This window comes from Sciurus vulgaris (genome assembly GCF_902686455.1).
Source record: "Sciurus vulgaris genome assembly, chromosome: 11".
In the NCBI taxonomy this organism is placed as follows: Eukaryota; Metazoa; Chordata; class Mammalia; order Rodentia; family Sciuridae; genus Sciurus; species Sciurus vulgaris.
Genome location: NC_136472.1, coordinates 51,748,270 through 51,770,125, shown reverse-complemented (window position 1 = coordinate 51,770,125; position 21,856 = coordinate 51,748,270). Strand labels below are relative to the sequence as shown.

The 21,856-nt window shown below is 34.1% G+C and overlaps 1 protein-coding gene across 1 annotated transcript in view; it reads left to right on the top strand.

Annotated features, from left to right (window-relative positions):
• Positions 1-21,856, top strand: part of PRMT3 (protein arginine methyltransferase 3) — a 132,861-nt gene that overhangs the window by 32,470 nt on the left and 78,535 nt on the right. Inside the window, exon 10 of the mRNA XM_079101862.1 lies at positions 3,264-3,363. Within this exon, the coding sequence (XP_078957988.1) occupies positions 3,264-3,363 (100 nt within the window). The remainder of the gene's footprint in view (positions 1-3,263; positions 3,364-21,856) is intronic.

Sequence of the window (21,856 nt, the reverse complement as noted above, 5' to 3'; positions counted from 1 at the left end):
GTGCAGGAAGCCCCAGGTTCAAGCTCTAACACCAAAAAAAAAAAAAAAAAAAAAAATTGAAGACCGAGAAAGAAAATAAGCTATGAAGGCAATATATTTGAAGGTAGTTCAAAGTTGATTAAATATGAGAATATCAACCAGAAAAAATCTGTTGAGATCTTCTCAATATTTGCAGATAAAATTCATTATCCATTCACCGTATCTACTGTGTCTTTAAAACCTTAGCAAACAAGAAGTATAAAGTTATGTCTTAAAATGATGTATAGTATCTGTGAAAATAGAACCTACAGCATCATGATAAAGTACTGAAAGCATTCGCTTTTTAAAAAAAAATTTTTTTTTTTTTTTTTTAGTTGTCAGTGAACATTTATTTTACTTATTTATTTATATGCAATGCTGAGAATCAAATCCAGGGCCTCACACATGCCAGGCAAGTGCTCTACCACTGAGCCATAACCCCAGCCCCTGAAAGCATTCTCTTAAGTTCAAGAACAAGACAGGGATACCAGCCATCACCTCTCCCATTTAGCACTTTAAATCCTAGCTCATTCAGCAAGATGATAAAAAGTAAAATTTAATCATTGGAAATGAAACAAAGCTGTTCTTACTTAAAATGCTGTTTATGAATGGAGGCCTTAGGAAAAAACTATATATAAATTTTTAAAAATCAGTTTTATTTCTGTAAAGACCACAAAACACTGAGAATTAAAATATATCAAAGTTTATTGGTAATATTTTCAACCTTCTCCAAGATGCTGCAAGGATATTAAGTCACTTTAAATAGGAAATTCACCTGGGAGATGAATGTCCTCCAGCACCCAGTCCCCCAAGATCAGCTATTTTAATTTCTTTCTCTACAGTCTACCTTCTGACCTTGGTCAATATGTCCCTCCTATGTATTTTTCAGATATTCTCCATGTTATTGTTTTCTGTAACCATTTAAGCAAACAATATGCCTATGTAACCCCTAATGCCTACTGGGATTTGAAATATTCACTGCAAAGCTTCTTAATAATTCTTTCAAAGAAACCCCACATAATTTCCCTCTTTCACATTTTTTTTTTTTTTTCAAAAACCATCTAAATAGCTCCTCTAAATGGGTTGGTTATTGTTTTATCCCCCTATTTTCTTTCCTCCCATTAATTCCTTTTTTCTGAAACAGACTGTGAATTTACAGTCTGAATTAAACTACAGATAAGCAGGGGCCTCCAGAGAAGCTAAATTAGAGAGGGGAAACCTATTCTCCCCACATCTTGGCCTGTTGAGGAAGCCAGAAGAGCACAAATTGTGTTAGTATGGATGTTCATCTTGGCATCATTGAGCTGTTTTTTAGCTGAAACTTTCTGCTGAAGAAAAAGACAAATGCTGCTAAGAAGAGTGTATGAATCCCCACCAGCAGTTAGCCTTGGTGTAGAATTGGAAGTCCAGAAATAAATCCACATATACATAATTATGATTGGTTTTTGACAGAGATGCCAAAGTAATTCCATTGGTTAGTGATAGGCTTTCCAACAATTTTTTTCAGTACTGTATCAGTAGATACTGATATGGGAAAAAAAGAAGAGAAGAAAATGTGGGAATATGACCAGTAAGCACATAAAACAATAATTGGTCATTAGGAAGGTACAGTTTATCTTGTACTTGAGATCTTGCTGCACAGTTAAAATTTAAAAGATGAATAGTAATAAGTGTTAGAGGCATGTGAAGACAGAAATGCACATATTAGGAATGTAACATTTTATATGTGCTCTGTAAAGCAAATTAGCATTTTCTTAAAAAGTTAGATTTATACTACCATTTGGTGTAATGATTCTTTTTGTACCCCAATGTGTATAAAACTTTATTCAGTTAGAGCCAAAAGTTAGAAACACTTCAGAATTTCATCCATAGGTTAGTGGGTAATCAAAATTGTAGTTTATCCATGTAAGAGAATACTCAGTAATAACAGGAAGCAAACTACTAATATACACAAAAAATGTAAAAATCTAAAAAATTACTTGCATATTGAAAGATACCAGGTACAAAAGGGTACATTCAGAATGATCCTATAACCATAGAGCTCTACAAAATATAAATTTAATAGGTAGTGAAAGAAAATCAGTGGTCGTGGATGGGAGGATTTTCTGAGAAGGGGTATTCCTAGGTCTTTTCAGGGAGATGGAAATCTCTGTTTTGATGGTGGGGGTGGTGGCATGCACATGCCTAAGTTTTTCAAAATTCAGTATAATATATCCTTAAAATGAATGCATTTAATTGTGTGTAAATAATACCTTGATCAAGTTGGGGATGGGTATCTCCTTGGCAAAAACAGAAAAATTCCTTTATGAGTAGAATGCACATTCTTTGAGGATTGAGAACTTAAAAATTTAGATATAAACATAATCTGTAGCTTTTCTTTAGTTTCCTAAAGTTATCTGTTGTTATTTGTTTCAAATTGCAGAGAGGTGTTGAAAAATATGTGCTAACTTTATGATTAAGCATATAAAAACATCTAATGAATGCCATTGAGTAACGTCAGATAGTTTGGGATAGGGTTTCAAGTTCTATACAACATTATTTTGTTATTCATGACATTATATAGTGCTTGAGATGTATACACAGCTTTCAGAAATATCTGATCCCCTAATAGTCTGTGAAGTAATAGGGCAGGTATGTCATTCTCTTTCATGGTGAACACACTGGCCCAGTGAAATTGTTAAAATGCTTAGTGAAGGTCACTTAACTGACAAGTGTGAGAGGACCTGGACGTTAATATAAAGGCATCTGTATTTTCATTCTCTCACCACTATGACAGACTGCTTCCTTCTATATCAACTTTTGATGTCTGTGTTGGTCTGTCTCCACCCGACCCCCTTTTATTCACTCAATTGTCAGGATTAAAATTCTCTCTTTACATTTCCCTAGGATCACCCAAGTTCAATGGTGGAAGGATATTCAATATATCTGACTTTCCCAGGGGAGAAATTTCACAGGAAAATGTTGAATACTCTCTGAAAATCTATATAAAAGCATGTATTCTTAATAAAATTCAGAATTTTCTCAGGCTGAAGATTTCCTTATGAGTTCCTTGTATTACCAAATTAGCCAGAAGCAATTTTGGGCATTCCAGGAGTGACCAAACAATAATTATAATACTTAGGGGATAAATTCTGAACATACTTTTTTTTCCTTAAAATGTGAATAGTCAGTGAAAATTTTATGTAATTCAGCTAACTTGCAAAATCTTCTCACATACTAATCCAATTCATTATGATAATTTTCAGACTGAATAAACTTGAAGATACTATTATACTAATTAAAGGAAGAATTGAAGAAGTTCATCTTCCTGTAGAAAAAGTGGATGTTATTATATCTGAGTGGATGGTGAGTGTTCACAGGAAAAGCTACTTTCATTGGTAAAATAGAGAAGAAATAAATAAATAAGGTTGTGGTTGTTTTGCATTAAATTATATTTGATAAACAACAGAAAGATGGCAGTATTTTAAAAATAGCAACAATGTGGTAGTTTATTCTCAATTATTTTCTATTCATTGTTGTTTTATAAAAGAATGTTACCTTTTTTACCTTTAAAATCATAATGTTACTATTTTTCTACTCTCTAAATTTATGGAGACCTAAGTATTTGCTTGAAAGTTTATAAGAACTATAAGGATGTACTACACTATTGCATAAAAATTCACATGATGTTTTCAGTATTACTATCACGCTGAATGTTCTATCTTTGTGATCCATTAGTCTATGTAATCAGTGTCCTTTATTACATAAAATATTATTTATTGCTATTATTAAAATTATAATTTTTAAGTATGTTACATAGCTCTATAGATTACTGTTAAAATCATGAGTCAAGGCAGAATATTTATTTTAGAAATGCATATAAATTAAAATTCATGATATTTACCAACAAATTTGACTTTCTGCTATGCTAGCTTGATGAAGATAGAGGAATTCCAATAGGCAAAAATTTCTTAGCTATTTGGAGATTTTAAGTTTGTTTTTTTTTTGTTGTTGTTATTTTGGGGTAACAGGGATTTAACTCAGGGACACTTGACAACTGAGCCACATCCCCAGCCCTATTTTGTATTTTATTTAGAGATAGGGTCTCACTGAGTTGCTAGCACCTCACTTTTGCTGAGGCTGGCCTTGAACTTGTGATCCTCCTGCCTCAGCCTCCTGAGCCCTTGGGATTACAGGTGTGCACCACCACACCCAGCTTAAGTTTTTGTTTCTGTTTTTTAAAGCTCTGTTTGATAGATATGTTTTCATTAAATGAATTTATTGAAAACTTAGAAACAAGTTTTACTTTACAATTTTCTATAAATTTACAATTTTTGATATACATGGTAAAAATCCTAGCAGTAGAAATTTTAGGGAGTTATTAAAATGTTCTAATATAATATAGTTGTGCATTTACAATTTAGAGCCAAGTGTAGTCCCTGTTCTTGGCAGGTACTCTTATATATGAAATAGTGCATTAAATTTTTTCCTGGTTTGTTTTTTCTTTTTCTAATTGTACATCTTTATAGGACTCAATGTGGTAATTTGACACATGTATACAATATGTAATGGTCAAATCAGGAACATTTCCATCTCTGCAAACATACATGATTTCTTTGTGTTGATGTGTAATGAATTATTGTAAGCTATAATTACCCTACTGAATGTAGAAACACTAGTACTTATTCTCCCTGTTTAACAATTTGGTACCAACCTGCCTGTACTCCTCATCCCCCTACCCTTTCTTGCCTCTAGTGACCCCTATTCTGCTCTTTGCTTATTTTCAATCAAATTTTTAACTTCCACATATGAGTGAGAAGATATGGTATTTGTCTTTATGTACCTGGCTCATTCACTTAACATATGTCCTCCACTTCCATTCATGTTGCCACAAGTGACAGAATTTCATTCTTTTTATGACTGACTAGAATTCCATTGCATATACGTACATCTTCCTTGTCCATGCATAGCTATTGTGAGTAGTGAACAACTAAACATGAAGTAGTACAGGTATCTCTTGGATATACTATTTTAGTTTCCTTTGGATATATGCCCAGTAGTGGGATAGCTGGATCATGTGGTAATTCTGTTTTTAGCTTTTTGAGAAACCTCTGTACTATTCCATAATGACTATCCTTATTTACACCAAACGTGTATAAGAGTCCCTTTCTCTGTGATTTTTTGTTTTTAAATGCTAGGGTTTGCTTTTTACAGTTCTTAGTAATAATATTTTTATTCATCATGATCATACCAAAGAATTTGTATGAACCCTCTGATTTCTCTTGAGTTGAATGAGAAGGTACAAATGTAATCATCAATAGTTACACGTTCAATATCTTTTAAAGACTATGCCAAACACATGCTTTGGAGAAAGCACAGTTGAAACATTTACTTGGCAATGATTTCAAATAATTTATGCTAAATGTTGTCTGACATCATTTCTTTAGGGATTATTTTATATTTCCTGCAAAATGTATCTTTTATATTAGTCAAATTAGACTTTCTAGGCAAAAGAGACAGACTAGAACAAATTACCTGTTACCTCTGTTGAACATATACAAATCTTACCAATTGGGTTATTCTTATCCTGCCTGGCAGAATTATACTTCTGGGTATTGATTTTCTTGGAATTTTTCTTTGAAAATCTGAAAGATGATCAAGAAGTATTAATGTGCAATTGAAGTCTTAGAGTCATTTGGTTCAACAACTGAAGTAAGAGATTAGCTGGATGGGGAGCGTATTTATGAGAATACACTTTCAGCTTTACTGAAAGTCACGGTGGTCGTGGACTTTTTTGCCCTCAGATTCATTTTGTACCCTTTTTCTGCTTTCTTCTGTACGTAAGGAGCACTCACTACCTAGGCTCTAGTAACAGTGGACTTCCCACTGAGTTTCAGGAACTCAATGGGAAACCCTAAGTGGAAGATTTAAGAAAGAAGGAGCCAGGGCATTCCTCTTCTTTTTGTTTTAATTCCATGTTGCTCTTCCTTATGTGACTTCGGTTCCCACTGGTCAGGCCTGTCAACATTAAAACATCCACTATATGATCTGGGTTCTACATTCCTGCGGCAGTGATCTGATTGTCTCTCTCGATGATATTTCTTTTATCCTCTTTGTAAACAGCTTCCAGCATTAATTTTCCTCTGTTTAAAATAGTTAGAATGATATTAAAGGGCACCCTTCACTTTGGAGGACCAGTGAGGTATGATATCTGCCTTTGTCAGAAAGTCATGGTAGTATGGAGTACTGAATCACCACAGCATGAGATGAAAGGAACTGGTTGTTTAGAAGCAAAGGCATTTCTGAGAGCTCTTCACTAAGGGAATCAGATCAGTGTATTGAAGAAGTGATACCTAAGAAATTTCGTTTTTCCTGGCCATAGAGGGGTATCTTAAGTATTGGTATTATCTTCTTCTACCTTTCTGTGTAAGCATGAGTTAAGTGAAAATCTAGCCATTGGAGCCTGAGACAACTGTAATTTATGGCAGTTGTTTTATGGTAATCAATTCAGGATATCCTTAGTTCTCCAGTGATATTTGCATTTAAGGCTTTAAGAAAACTTGTACTAGAATATTGTGAAACATCTTAGTTGAGTGTAAATATTATTTATGGTATTTTGTAAATTCTCCTAACTTTGGTATTCCATTAGGATTTCTGAGGTGAGAAGCTGAAAAATACTAATTATGTAATTAAACAAAGGGCAAGTATGCTTTCTGAAATTTATCAAACATTTTTCAGGTAATCCTACTTGGATGAAACAGTGAGCAATTGGTAGATAACTGATTATTTTTGATCTCTAGCCACATTTTCACAGACCAGATTTTTAAATTAAAAATGTGTGATATAGAATCCTATGTCTTTGAAAGGTGTTTTCTTTGGTTTTGTGTATACAATTCAGTAAAGATGCAAAAATTTAGAATGAGCTATCTTTTAGCTATAGGATACTTTTTTTTTTTTTTTTTTGGTTCTCTTTTTAAAGTATTTCAACAAGGAAGGACACAAAAGGAACTTAACTCCAAAATTAGACACAGATGTTTAATGGACTTGTATAGCAATGTAGATATCATATATTGCAGAGATATAATCTGTTTTCTTCTACTATGGTCCACTGACTATTCCATGGCTTAATGTAGATAGCTTTTGTCTTCAGCTGTTCATTAATTTTTCTTTATTTTGGAAGACTTTCCTGGTTAAGACTAATTTTAAAAGTTAAATCATTGCTATTAGCATGTTATTTAATAAATCATTACTTGCCTTTTAGATAAATGAATTTCCAGATTTAGGCTTGCCTTTAATTTTACTTTTTTCTTTTTTCATTTATTTAAAATATTTTGTTTATTATATTTTAAAGGGAATTTCTTTTTATTTAATATATTTAACATTATAATGTTTTGTAATTTTTAAAAATATTATAATTCATGCATTAAATTAATTGCACAACTTAATGGGGATGAATTTCCATACATGCATATATCATGCTTTGCTCATGTCCACTCTCCCTTCTTCCTTGTCTTGTATCCCCCATTTCCCTCTACCTCAGGTCCCCTTCCTCTTTCATTAATAATCCCTTTTCTACTTTCAGGTCATCCTTTTTTTAAAATTTCCGAATATGAGAAAAGAAAACGATTGACATTTGTCTTTCTGTCTTTCCATGTCTAGCTTATTTTGTGTCTTCCATTTTCATTTGTGTTTCTGCAAATGACAATTTCACTCTTTGTGGCTGAATAATACTCCTTTGTGCATATATATCACACTTTCTTTACCCATCCATCTGTTGACAGGCATCTGAGTTGATTCCTTATCTTTGCTATTGTGAAGAGTGCTGCAATAAGCATGGGTATGCAGGTATCACTTTTGTAAGCCGACTTCATTTCCGTTTTATAAATACCTAGGAGTAGTAACTGGATCATATCATGGCTCTAGTTTTAGTTATTTGAGGAACCTCCATACTGTTTTCCTTACTGATTATGCCAATTCATTCCCATCAACAGCATATAAAAGTTTCCTTTTCTCCACTTTCTCCCTAGCATTTGTTATTTTGTTTGTTTGTTTAGAGAATAGCCATTTATTTGACTGGGGTGACATAGAATCATATAATAAAATCTCAGTAAGGAACCATTCAGTTTTTAAAAGCTGTACAGGTGTTTAACTTGTGTAAATAGTGGATGAGTTACTAGACTAGTTTTGATTTGGATTTCCCTGATGACTAAAGATATTGAGCAATTTTTGTTAATGTTTTTATTGGCCTTTTATACTTTTTTTGAAAAGTATGTTTAAATCATTTGCCCACTTTTAAATTGGATTATAACATGTTCTTTTTAAGTTTTGGTTGTTTTTTGTTTTTTAATATATATTGTATTCCTCTATCAGGTGACTAGCTCACAAAGATTTTCTTCCATTCTATAGATTGTCTCTTCATACTGTTGTTTCTTTTGTTGTGAAAAACTTTTTAATTTGAAGTAACCTCATTTGTCAATTCTTGTTTTTGTTTCCTGGGCTTTTGAAGTAATATTCAGGAAATTTTTGCCTGTGTTAGTATCTTGAAGTGTTTTCCCTATATTTCTCCTAGTAGTTCTCAAAGTTTCAGGTCTTACATTAAGGCTTTTCATCCATTTTGAGTTGATTTTTGTACAAGGTGAGAGTTTCAGTCTTTTGCATGTGGCTATCCAGTTTTCCCAGCATCATTTGTCAAATAGGCTGTCTTTTCTCCATTAACTCATTGGCCATAGACATGCTTTTATATATAATTTTTTGCTGAAACATGGAAGCAGGGAGGTACTATCTGATGGGATTTTTAATGTTGCTTTGAAGTCAGACCACCTGTATCTCTTGGCCCTGCTACTCACTACGTGTATTACCTTGGGCTTGTTATTTCTCAGTTCCTCAGTTTGTGTCTCTATAAAGTGAAGGTACTGGGGCTGGGGAGATAGCTCAGTCAGTAGAGTGCTTGCCTTGCAAGCACAAGGCCCTGGGTTCAATCCCCAGCACCACAAAAAAAAAAAAAAAAAAAAAAAAGTGAAGGTACTTAAGTTCATGGGACTTTTGTGAAGATTAAATGAGTTAATATGTGTGAATTTCTTAGGACAGTTTCTGCCACATGGTAATATCACAATAATTAGCTGTTCAGTTTTTGAAAGTTGTACAAACATTTAAGTTGTAGAACTAGTAAATGAGCTGCTAGACTAGGTTGTTCAATAAGTGACATTTGAAAATGGTAAAATACATGAAGAGAAGAATATTGACTCTTGAAGGAAGGATATTCTTAGGGTTTCTCCCTTGCTTATAGCCCTTTGTAAAAGCAGAAGACTTGCAATTTCCATGGCATTTTCCCTACCTATAATTTGTAAAAATAAGTATGAAGATTAGCTGATGGATATGGATTATTAGAGTTGGGATATTATTAGTATTTATTTTAACATAGGCTGAATTAAAATGTATTATATGTATATTAAGCAAAATTCTGTTTGCTGCCTTCTAAATAATTTTTTAGATAATGCTGACAATATCTAAGGATTTTAGGTGAAGTATAAAGTATACAGTCCACAATAATATTTTTTAATATTATGAATGTTAACAGGGGAGTACTTTTTCATAGATATATTAACAATATGAATCAATCAAATGAAAGCACAGAGTATAAAGTGAGTTTAAAAAGCAAATTAAAAGAACAAACAATAATTAAGAGTAGGTCTCTTTATGTGTAATTATTTATGCTTTATAATCTTTTACTTTTGTTCTTGTTTGTGCTTTTAACTACTTCTCAGTGACTCTTATTTAATATTAATATTTGTTTCAGTTAGAATCTAGATCACTTTAAATTATGAGACAAGTGTACATTCAGAGTTTTAACTTCCATTTTCAGGGGAAGGAGTACTAGGGGTGAGCCCAGGCTCTCAAGCTAGTAGGCAAGTGCTCTCTTGCTTAATAAAACCCCAGCCCTTTTTTATTTTATTTTAGTTTGAGATAGGGTCTCACTAAGCTGCCAAGGCTGGCCTGGAACTTTGGTTTCCATCTCTCCAGTAGCTGGGATTACTTGTGTGTGCACCACCACTGAACTTTAACCTTCTCATATAGCACAACAGTTAGTTTCTCTTTTAGAAAAAGAGTATCTGTCTTCATGCCCTTTCTCCTAATATCAAGTTGACCTAAAAGAAAATACTATTTGATTAAAAACATTTTTTAAAGAAATTGATAACTTTTTTTTTCTTTTTCTTTTTTTAAAGACATGGTCTCTCTATTTTGCCTAGGCTGGTCCTGAGCTTGTGAGCTCATGTGATCTTCTTGCCTTGGTCTTCCAAGTAATAGATCACTAATTTGGAATATTTATTAAATCTCAGAAATTGAAATACTGATAGACTCATTTCAATTTCAGAAATTGTTGTATGGGAAGAAAATGCCCCATTTAGAATTGAAAAAGTAACTGTAGATAAGTGGAAAGATATTACCAGGTTTATTATTGAAAGACATTATAAAGAAGCTAGTTTCTCTTATTAATCTAAAGATTTAACACATTCCAAATAAACATGTCAGCAGTATTGGGGTGAAGTTTGAAAAAATCAATGCTATACAGAAATGAAAAGAACCAAAGAGCAACTAGCATACTGTTTAAGAACAAGGTGGGATAAGTTTACCAGATATCAACCTATAAATTAAAACATAAGTAATTAAGTGTTGAAGTAATGCCAAGAATCCAAACAGATCTGTGGAACACACACTTAGTCTCTTGATTTGTGGTAAAGTTAGCACTGCAAAGTAGTGAGGAATAACTGGATATTCTTAGTGGGAAAGAAGGGAAGTAGGACTCCTACCTCATAGGAAAGAGAGATCAGTTCCAGATAGATTAAATTCCAGAATGTGAAATGAGCTTTAGAAACAGCATATGAAGTGATAATATTCATGACTCTGATTATAGAACAATTTCTAAAGATCCTCCAAATTTGAAAGTTAAAGGAGAATATGTATGTGGACTATGTTGAAATTAAGAGGTTCTATTCATAAAAGACATGTTTAAGAGAGTCAAATGCTTATCTGTGGTCTTTCTGAACTTCTTTTATGCATGAATAAATAGGCATTTATCAAAATGGTTAGTACAATATTATACATTAAAATATGCTAATTTTCTTGAATTACACAGAGAAAAAGTTTGAAATAGTTGAACCCAAAATGATTAGCATTAAATGTACACTTACAGTGTCCCAAGCACGGCTCTAAGTGCCACATGTATTCGCTGAATCCTAGCAAAAATGCTGCTAGAAAATTTAAGTAATTTGACCAGTTCACTTTACTGCTGAGCAGAGTTGAACCCCTTCTTCCTTAGAGAGCCTATCCATCATGCTTTTCCATCTTTCTAAAAGACATCCTAAGATTTGGAAAGAGATTTTAAATGTCATTGAGTTGTTCTGTTTTTGTGCTGACTCTAATTCTCTGCTCTGAAAGATGAGGACAATGTCATCTTCACAGTGTTTCTCTTCTTACTGGTTGTTATGGTCTTACATTGCTGAGTTTAATCTTATGACTAATACTTAATGTTTGCTTCTTCATTTTATCACATAATCGTCACCACCACATTAACACATATTCACAAGTCTCCTAGGCATCTTGATCTTGCACAAAAGACAGTTTAATAATAAGTAATACCAACGCAGAAGTTTTTTTTTTTAAAACTTCACAGAGTTGCATCCCACTTTTTGCAAACAAATTATTGGCATGAAATCTGCAATGATTATGAAGTGAAATAAAGTAATAATTATTCATCTTTTTTTTGAACCACAACTGATTTATTTTAAAAAGTTACATGAGGTTAGTTGTAATGTATGCTTCAGGCATCTTATTAATTAGTCATCTTTTATCAGCAATTGTATATTTTAGAACTTTGGATTCCAACTATTCTTTTACTGTGGCTTCTCCACATTTTACTTTACATCATCCCTAAATAAAATGGATTATATTATCAAGGTTTTTTCATGTGATCTTGAGTACTGTATTCCCTAATATGATAATTTTGAGTGCCTACTTCTTGTCTTCAGCTCCTGAACAGTTTCTTGAAATGTTCTTTTTCCTACAGAACCTTTCCATTGTTCTTTGGGGGAATTCTGAAGCTAATCTGTGTTCTTTTTCCCTGATAAATGTTTTAATTGTTACATCTAGTTGTCCTGCTTTATTTAGGGCAATTTCCTCCTATATTCTTCACCTTGACTGGACTGTGAGCCTTGTCTCCTTTTCCCCATGTTCATTCACTAGATTTAGCAAATGGTCTCAATGTAAAAGCCAGCCTACTAGATTATTACTGAATCTAATAAGATGTTTGTTCATTCCTCCCCCCTCCTCCTCCTCTTCCTCTTCTCCTTCTTCCTCCTCTTCTCCTTCCTCCTCCTCTTCCTCATCATCATGTAGGGGATCAGTAGCTCCTAGAGTGCATTTCTGCTGGAAACCTGAAATAGGTTATATTCTTCTAGATCAATGAATCATACCACTAGTAAATATTTCTATAGCCTCAAAATATACAATTTATAACTATTATAGAATCACTCTGTCTTAGTCCATTTTGTGCTGCTTTGACAAAATACCTGAGAATGGGTAATTTATAGACAATGAAAAATTCTCAGTTTTGGCAGCTGGAGGTCCAAGACCAAGACACTGGCAGGTTTCATGTCCAATGAGAGCCTGGTCTTTGCTTATAAGATGGCACCTTGTTGCTCTGCTCCAGAGAAGACAGTGTATCCTCACATGGAAGATGGGAATGGACCCTGTCCTTCAAGCCCTTTTATAATGATCCTAATCCTACCCATGAGGGCTTTACCCTTTTAATTTAGTCACCTCCTAGTCACCTCCTAAAGATTCTACTTAACACAACCATGTTGGCAATGAGGTTTCAGCATATGATTTTTGGGAGAGACATTCATAAATTAACACACACTGTTATGTATTTCTTTACTATGTTTATGTGATATATTTCTTTAATATGATTCTCTTAAAATTCTACTCTTTAAAGTACAACTAAAGTATTAACTTACACTTTTATTAAAGAGAAGAATACCCAGTTCCAATTCATCATTTTTTTCAGCCAGTTTTGGGAATTAGGAATCTTGGTTTAGAAATGCACATGTATCCTCTACCTTGGAAAGTGATTCTGTATGTGTATAGTAAGTCCTTCACATGCTTTTGGAAAAATCTTTGGATGATTCACTTATCCCTTGGATAGATCTGTTTATTGGACAGTTAGCCACAGTTTGAGGGAAGGGGCCAGTTTGTTGATTGGTTAAGTCAGAGTGCCATCTAGTGGGAGAAAGACTGTTAAACTAATCGAAATTTTCCAACTTTTAGAAGAACATGTAGACAAAACGATCTCTTATCCTAAGTTATGTCCTTGAGAAGTCAGCAAGACTAAATTGTGAGAACTGTCTCTTGTAAGGTGAGAGAAGAGGAAGGAAGTAGTCCTGCAGGTCAATAGCAAACATACAAACAGGTACCTGATGAGTGATGGTTATCACCATGATTCTTTATTTTCTCACATGGAAAGTGGCAGTCAAGTAGAGTAACAAGTAGGTGATGCTCAAATAATTGTGATATGCATGTTAAGTTTTATCATCTTCTAATTATATACTAATATATAAATGTTAACAATTTTATCCTTCCATTGTCTTTATTTTGCCACTCAGGTCCCACCCCTAATTCTCCAACAGAATCTGTTATAGTTTTTAATACATCTTTCCTGAAATATTTTAATCTCTTATAAACACATGTATGTTTCGTCACTTGGCATACTCAGTCCTTTAACAAACACTGTGGCTTCTATGTGCTGGCACTGTTGAAGGCAATATAAAACTGTGCAAAGCAGGGTATAATCCCTATACTTATATTTACTGTAGGGTAGACATAGTCTAACTCCTGCTCTGTACCTTGCTATTTTCATTACTTTTAAACCTATAAATTCTCCTCTAATAGCTGCTATAGCTGCATCTCTCAAACTTTTTCTATTCAAAATACCACCTACCTGTGATTTATCCTTTGATCCATAGATTGTTAAGAAGTGCAGTTTAATTTCCAAGTGTCAGAATTTGTTTTAGGTGTCGGTTGATTTCTAATTTAATTTCATCAGATTAGAGAACCTATATGCTATCATTCCTTTAAGTTTGTTCAGAATTGTTCTATGACCCAGCATATGGTCTTTGTGAATATTCCATATTGATGTAAAATGAATATGTTCTGTTATTGTCAGATGAACTGTCACATAATTGTCTTTTGAATCAAATTGGTTGATTGTATCATTTAAGTCTCTTCTTATTCATTTTGTCTGTTTTTTCTATGAATTTCTGAAAGAAAAATAATGAAATTTCTACCCATTGTTTCTTTCTTCTCTTTTGTCAGTTTTTCCTTCAAGTGTTTTAGTGGTTGTTAGATATATACACACTAGGATTATTGTGTATTCTTTCTAGTTTGGCTTCTTTGTATTTATGAAGTGGTGTTCTTTGGCCCTGCTAATATTTTTGGTTCATTTATGTTGTCTACTCCTGTTATAGACACTGGAATTTTTGTTTTGTTTTGTTTTTTGCTTTACAATAAAGTAAGAAAGCAATACATATTCAGTAGAAACAGTGCCTCAGATTTTGAAATATGATCTGTTCCAAAGCTAGCAATGTGATAAGAAACTACCACATTGTGACAGGAAACTTGCAAGGCTGAGCAGCAGCAGCACCACTGAGAACCTATAGCTTCAAGGCAACCACATAATCACCAGGGTCAACAACTGATAATTCAGCTTGTTCTGTGGTGTTGGGTAAGTTAAGAGTATTAATTTTTAATTTATAATGTTTTCAATTTGTGATGTGTTTACTGGAGCATCCATCATGAGTCAAGGAACACCTGCAATTTATTTCTGTAAGCCACTCTTATTGATCCTGTAATTATTTATGCATTAATAATGCCTGTAATCTAAATGTTTCTTTTGTACGAATTGGTCCTACTTTTTTTTTTCCAGAAAAAAGAATGAAAGACTACTAGGTCTTTTTAGATTGTTATTATTTGTCCTTCTCTGAATTTTACGAACCAGTGATACATAACCATGATACAAGATTCAAAAGATATGAGTTTATAGCGAAAAATTGGTCTCCTTCCCTTATCAATACACTGTGATCATATTTCCTTCTATGTGACAGTCGTTTTTCTTTTTAATTGTGTACTGTTCCATACGTGTTCTAAGCAGTTATAAAAAAAGGATTTTTTTTGTTTTCTACATTTTTTTATTGTTTACATTATACTCGTACGTATTGATGGAATTTGTTGTAACATATTTGTACATGCACACAATATGACAACATAATTTGACCAATATCAGTCCCCAGCACTTACCCCTCCCTTCTACCCCTTGGTCCCTTTCCTATAATGATCTCTTTCTGATTTTTAGGAGATCCACCCCCACTTTTCTTTTCCTCTTTTTTCTCTAGCTTCTGCGTATGAGAGAAAACATACAACCCTTGACCTTCTGCATTTGACTTATTTCTCTTAGCATAATCTATTTTCTTGCAAATGCCATGATTTTATTTTTATTTATGGCTGAATAAAACTCCATTGTGTATATATACCACATTTTCTTCATCCATTCATCTGTAGATGGACACCTAGGTTGGATCCATAGTTTGGTGATTGTGCATTTTGCTGCTATAAACATGGGTGTGACCAGGCTCAATGGTAAACTTAGGCATGATAGCACATGCCTGTAATCCCAGCAGCTCAGGATGCTAAGGCAGGAGGATTTCACATTCAAAGCCAGCCTCAGCAACTGAGCAACCCTATCTCAAAATTTTAAAAGGGCCAGTGATGTGGCTCAGTATTTAAGTGCCCCTGGTACCAAAAATAAAATAAACATGGGTATGAATATATCCCTGTAGTAAGATGGCTTTAATTCTTCAAGATAAATACTGAGAAATGATATAGCTGGGTCATATGGTGGTTCCAACCCTACTCTTCTGAGGAGCTTCCATACTGATTTTCATAGTGGCTCTACTAACTTACAGTTCCACCAATAGTGTAAGAGTGTTCTTTTTTTCTCCATATTCTCTCCAGCATTATTTTTATTCTTGATGACTGCTATTCTGACAGGTGTGAGATGAAATCTCAGTGTACGTATACACATTTGATATGCATTTCCCTAATTGCTAATGATGTTTAACATTTTCCCATGTATTTGTTGGCCATTTGTATTTCTTCTTTTAAGAAGTATCTGTTTAATTCATTTGCCCATTTATTAATTGGGTCTTTTTTCTTTGGTATAAAGTGTTTGGAGCTCTTTAATATTCTCTACATATGAATCCTGTCACAAGAGTAGCTAGCAAAGATTTTCTCCCATTCTGTGGGTTCTCTCTTCCTCTTCCTAATTGTTTCCTGTGCTGTGTAGCTTTTTAATTTGATGCTGTCCCACATATTAACTCTTGGCATTATTTCCTGAACTTTCAGTGTCCTGTTGAAAAAGTCATTGCCTGTGCCTAAAAGCTAGAATATTGACCCTGTGTTTTCTTCTAGGAGTTTCATAATTTCTGATTTAATTCTGAGATCTTTGATCCATTTTGAATCGATTTTTGTGTGAGGGTCTAGTTTCATTCTTCAACATCTGAATAACCAGTTGTACCAGCGCCATTTGTTAAAAAGGTTGTCTTTTTTTCAAATGTATGTTTTTGGCACTTTTGTCAAGGATGAGATGACTGTATGTGGATTTGTCCCTGTGTCTTCTATTCTGTACCATTGGTCTATTTGTCTGTTTTTATGTTATACCGTGCATTTTTGTTACTGTAGCTCTGTAGTATAATTTGGAGTCAGGTATTATGATGCCTCTAGCATTGTTTTTGGCTTAAAATTACTTTGGCTATGCTGGGTCTTTTATTCTTCCAAATGATACTTAGAACTTTTTTTCTAGTTCTGTGAAGAATGTCATTGGTATTTTGATGGGGATTGTAATGAATATGTTTATTTCATTTGGTAGTATGGCCATTTTAGCAATATTAATTCTGCCTATGCATGAACTTTTTTTTTTAATTTACTGCTTGTATCTCATTGCAAGTTATTGGTCTGTTTAGGTTTTCTGTGTCCTTTTTATTCCGTTTTGGCAGATTGTCTGAAAATGTATTCATTTCTTCTAGGTTTGCCAACTTATTTGAGTCTCAGATTTTCAAAATAGTCCATTATGATCTGCTAGATTTCTAAGATGTCTGTTATGATTTCTCCTTTTCATCTCTAATTGTATTAATTTAGTTTTTCTCTCTTTTTCTTTTTGTTAGTTTGTCTGTGGGATTATCAATCTTGTTTACCGTTTCAAAGAACCAACTCTGTTTCATGGGTCATTTTTATTCTCAAGTTCATTTATTTCAGCTCTGATCTTAATTATTTCCTTCCTTCTACTGATTTTGGAATTGGTTTCTTCTTCATTTTCAAGGGCCTTGAGATAGTTCCCGTATGATTTGGTCATGTTGATTTCTAATTTCATTCCATTATAATCTGATAAGATGCAAGGAATTGTGTCAGATTTTTTTTTTTTTTTTTTTTTTTTTTTTTTTTTTTTGTATTTGCTAAGAGCTGCTTTGTGGCCTTAAATATGGTCTATTTTGGAGAAGATTCCATGAGCTACCGAGAAGAAAATATATTCAGCTGTTATTCCATAGATGTCTGTTAGACCCATTGATTTATAGTAATATTTTTCATGTCCAGAGATACTTTACTGAGTTTATGTCTGGATGATCTATCTAATAATGGTAAGAGAGGTTCATTGAAATCACCCAGTATTATTGTACTGGAGTCTCTCTGGGGCTTCAATATGAGTAGTGTCTTTTTTTATGTAATTAGTTGCACCTCTGTTTGGAACATAAATATGTGTTTTTGTTATATCTTCTTGTTGGACTATTCCCTTTACCAATATGAAGTGACCTTCTTTGTCTCTTCTGATTAATTTTGATGTGAAATCTGCTTTGTCAGATACAAGAGTAGCTACTGCTGCTTGTTTTCAGTCTCCATTCACATGGTATATCAATTTCCATTCTTTCACTTTCAGCTTGTGATTGTTTTTGCCTGTAAGGTGCATCTCTTGCAAACAACATATAGTTGGGTCTTGTTTTTAATCCATTCAGCCAGACTCTGTATTTTAATTAAAGAGTTGAGACCTTTATAGAAGATGTTTATTAATTATCATGTTTCATTTGATCCTATTTCTCATTTGCTTAGCTACTCTTCAAATGAGATTTGTTCTTTTGTGAGCTCTGAGGTTTGTTTTTATTTCTTCTTTGTGCAGTATTACTTTAAGTTCTGTAATGCTGGTTTAGTAGTCATGAATTCTTTTTTCCTGCTTATCTTAGAAGGTTTTATTTATCTTCAATTTTGAATGTTAGTTTTATTTAGCTTTAATTTTGAATGTTAGTTTTGGTTTACAGTTATTTTCTTTCAGAACTTGAAACCCATTGTTCTGAGCACCCATGGCTTATAGAGTTTGTACTAAGAAATCAGAAGTGACTCTGATTGGCTTGCCTCTAAATGTAACCTGATGTTTTTCTCTTGAGACTTGAGGCTTTTAAAATTCTATCCTTGTTTTGTATGTTAGGCATTTAAATTATAATGTTCATGGAGATATTCTTTTCTGATTTTGTCTATTTGGGGTTCTGAATGCCTCCAGTGTCTGGATATCCATCTATTCTGAAGGTTTAAATTTTTTTCTGTTATTATTTTCCTGAAGAGTTTATCAAATCTGGTAGCCCACATCTCACAGCTCTCCTCAATTCCAGTGATTCTTAAATTTTGTCTCTGTGTTGTTCCAGACTTTTTATATATTCTGATCAAGGTTACTTTTTTTTTTTCTTTCATACTATCTAAATGTATGGCTGACCACTTTTCCAGCTTTGAGATTCTGTCATCTACATGGTCTACTTTATCAGACCTTCAGATGACCATTTTATATTCTATAGTATGTCTTTCATTTCCAAGATTTCTGTTTTGTTCTTTTTCAATATTTCTATCTCCATATTGAATTTCCCATTCACATTCTATATTGACTTCCTTAATTCATTCAGTTGGAATGAATTGGAATTCATTGATCACTTTTATAATGATGCCTATGAATTCCTTATCTGATATTTTATCTACATCAATATTTGGGGAATTATTTACTGGTGAATTATGAACTTTGAGAGGTGTGTGCTAGCTTGCTTTTTCATATTTCTGGTATTCGTATGTTTGTTTTATGCATCTGTTGGGAGGTATTTCTCTTCCACTCTTATGTGTGGGCCTTTGTAGAGCACATTCTTTTGCCAATATGTGCTAGAGTGATGTGAATTGAGACCCCTTGTAAGTGTGGTGTCCACAGCCTTTGTGTTATTTGTTTTTGCTGTAGCAATGGATGTTCATAGCTGTTTCTATTTGGGACCTGGTTTGGGGTTTCATCTCTTCTATTCTTTGTATTAAAGTATAGCTGAATATTAAGTGTCATTAATTTGTGTGTGGAGCACTGTGTGCTGTCTTTTGGTTGAGTTTAGTTCAGCAGCAGAATTTCTACCCTGTGAACTTGTAGTGTTCTGTAGGTTCCTAGCACCTCACAGAATGGGGAGAAGCAAACAATAGCAAAAAGCATTGCAAAGAATATATACCATTAAACTAAATATTTGGTTTCTACTATCACATCTGCAATGTTAGTTGCCATAAAAAAAAAAAAAATGATAGAGCAGTAATTGCCAACAGCAAAAACAATAAGTAACCGTGAACTGCATCTGGCATTAAAGCAAACAACAGGGGTCAACAACATCATCCATAGCAGTAAATAATTGCAGGAGCATTAATGGTGGGAGCATGCGAGTTATATCAACTAATTAGTGCTAAAAGATGGTAAGAATACAGTTATTTAAGAGAAAAAAAAAATGATTGGAATGTAGAAAAGAGCTCATCATTTCAAAAAGTGAAAAAAATGCAGAAGAGATGTAGCATATGATGGTTATAAGGAAGGAGGAGAAAAAATAGAAATAATAAAGGAAAAGAGAAAGAGAAAATGGAATGTGGCTGTTAGCAGAAGAAAAGAAAGGAAGAGAAACAGACAAATGAAAAATAATACAAAATAAAACCAAAACATACTAATCAAAAACCCTAACCCTCAAAAGATATGAATCGGTCAGCCCAGCAAACACACACGCACACCAAAAAAAAAAGAAGAAGAAGAAGAAGAAAGAAGGAGAAGGAGAAAAAGATTCTTTATGAAAAATTTAAGAATCAATTCTACTGAGGTGGTCAAAATAATCTGCAAGAATAGATGGTCATTGTCTATGCCTGTCTGCCTCTCTTTCTGTTTCTTCTTGGACTATGTACTGAGAACAATAAGGGCTGGGGGTCATTAATCCCTTCCTCTTTTTGTGGTGTTTACCAACCTGCCAGTTGGAGTGGCCTAAGACTAAAGCTGGATCAAATAATTCTCAGCTTTTGTTCTCTCCAGTATGAGGTAGGACGGTATGGGGAGTATCATCAGTTGGAGTTTTGTCCGCGCAGACCAGATTGATGCACTCCTAGTGTAGGGCTGCTACAGAGTTTTTAAGAGTGGAGTTCCAGCAGGTGGGGCTTAGGTCTAATCAGGCCTCAGAGGCTTTGCTGGGTGGTTTCTGCTGTGGAGAGATTAGATTAACACACTCCTAAGGCCTGGTAGTTCCCAGTCTCTGCTGGGAGTTTGTATCCTCCCAAGGATTTTACTCTTGGGATAAGCGAACCAACACTTCACCCCGCCAACAGCCTTTCCTGGCTTCCCAGGCTAACCTCAGAATATTCACACCCACTTATTCAGATTCCGGACCACTTCAGCTGGTCACATGAGCCACCAAAGGGAGAAGCGAGTTGGGCTCCCGTTCACTTTTCCAACTTGAATCATCCTGGGTAAAATATTATCTGTGCCTGTGTCACTTACATCCTGCTAGGCACACCCTAAGCTGCATGGAAGGTGCTTACCAGGACAGTGTGGCTGTTTTTGTTCTAATCCCCTTGCTCCGCAGCAGGAACTGCAGCATGGTTGCCTCAGGATGGCTCTGCCTCAGCTCTCCTGGCCACTTGGGAAACATGGGGCACTTCTGAAGCACCAGTGCACGGTGCAGCCTTGGGATCAGCTAAGAGCAACCTGTTTTTCTGATCTCAGATTTTTCCATCCTAAATTTGCCCATTTTGTTTCTATGTTCCCCTCCCTCTATGCTGAACCAGCACAGCTGCCACAAGTGATTTAGCTCAGTGTAGTCTCTTTTTTGCCTAATGTACCCAAATTTCTGCATCTGTAGGACACTCTGACTGTCCAATATTGAGTTTTAGTGAAATCTATCTTTCACCCACCTGTCAGAGAAACAGTACTTCTTCTGCTTGAATCCTGAGTTAAGAGCAACAAAGAATGAAGTCTTCCTCTAGCTGGCTATCTTCAATCTCCCTGGATGTTTCTCCATTCTTTATTCTTCCATATTATTATATATTATATAAACTAGTCATAAAGATATTCTCCTGATAACCTTTTAAGTTGTAAACTATGTACAGCAAATTGTATGAGCTTACAGGTATGGTGTAACCAATCCTTACATAGTGAGTACCTAGTAAGCCATTAGTCAGATCAAAATAGAACAGAGTCATCCCAATATTTCTCATTTACAACTCCTTCCCTGTCCCCCAGGCAACCACTCTCCTGATGTTTGTGCTGATCATTTCCTTGCTTTTCTTTGTGATTTTACCACTTACATTTACATCCTTGAACAGACTAGTTTATATTTGTCAGTTCTTAATATTTACATAAGTAGTACCACAATGTAAGTATCTTCTGGTATAAAAAAAGAAAAAGTTTTTTTGCTTTCTTTATTCAGTAATATTTATAACAGTA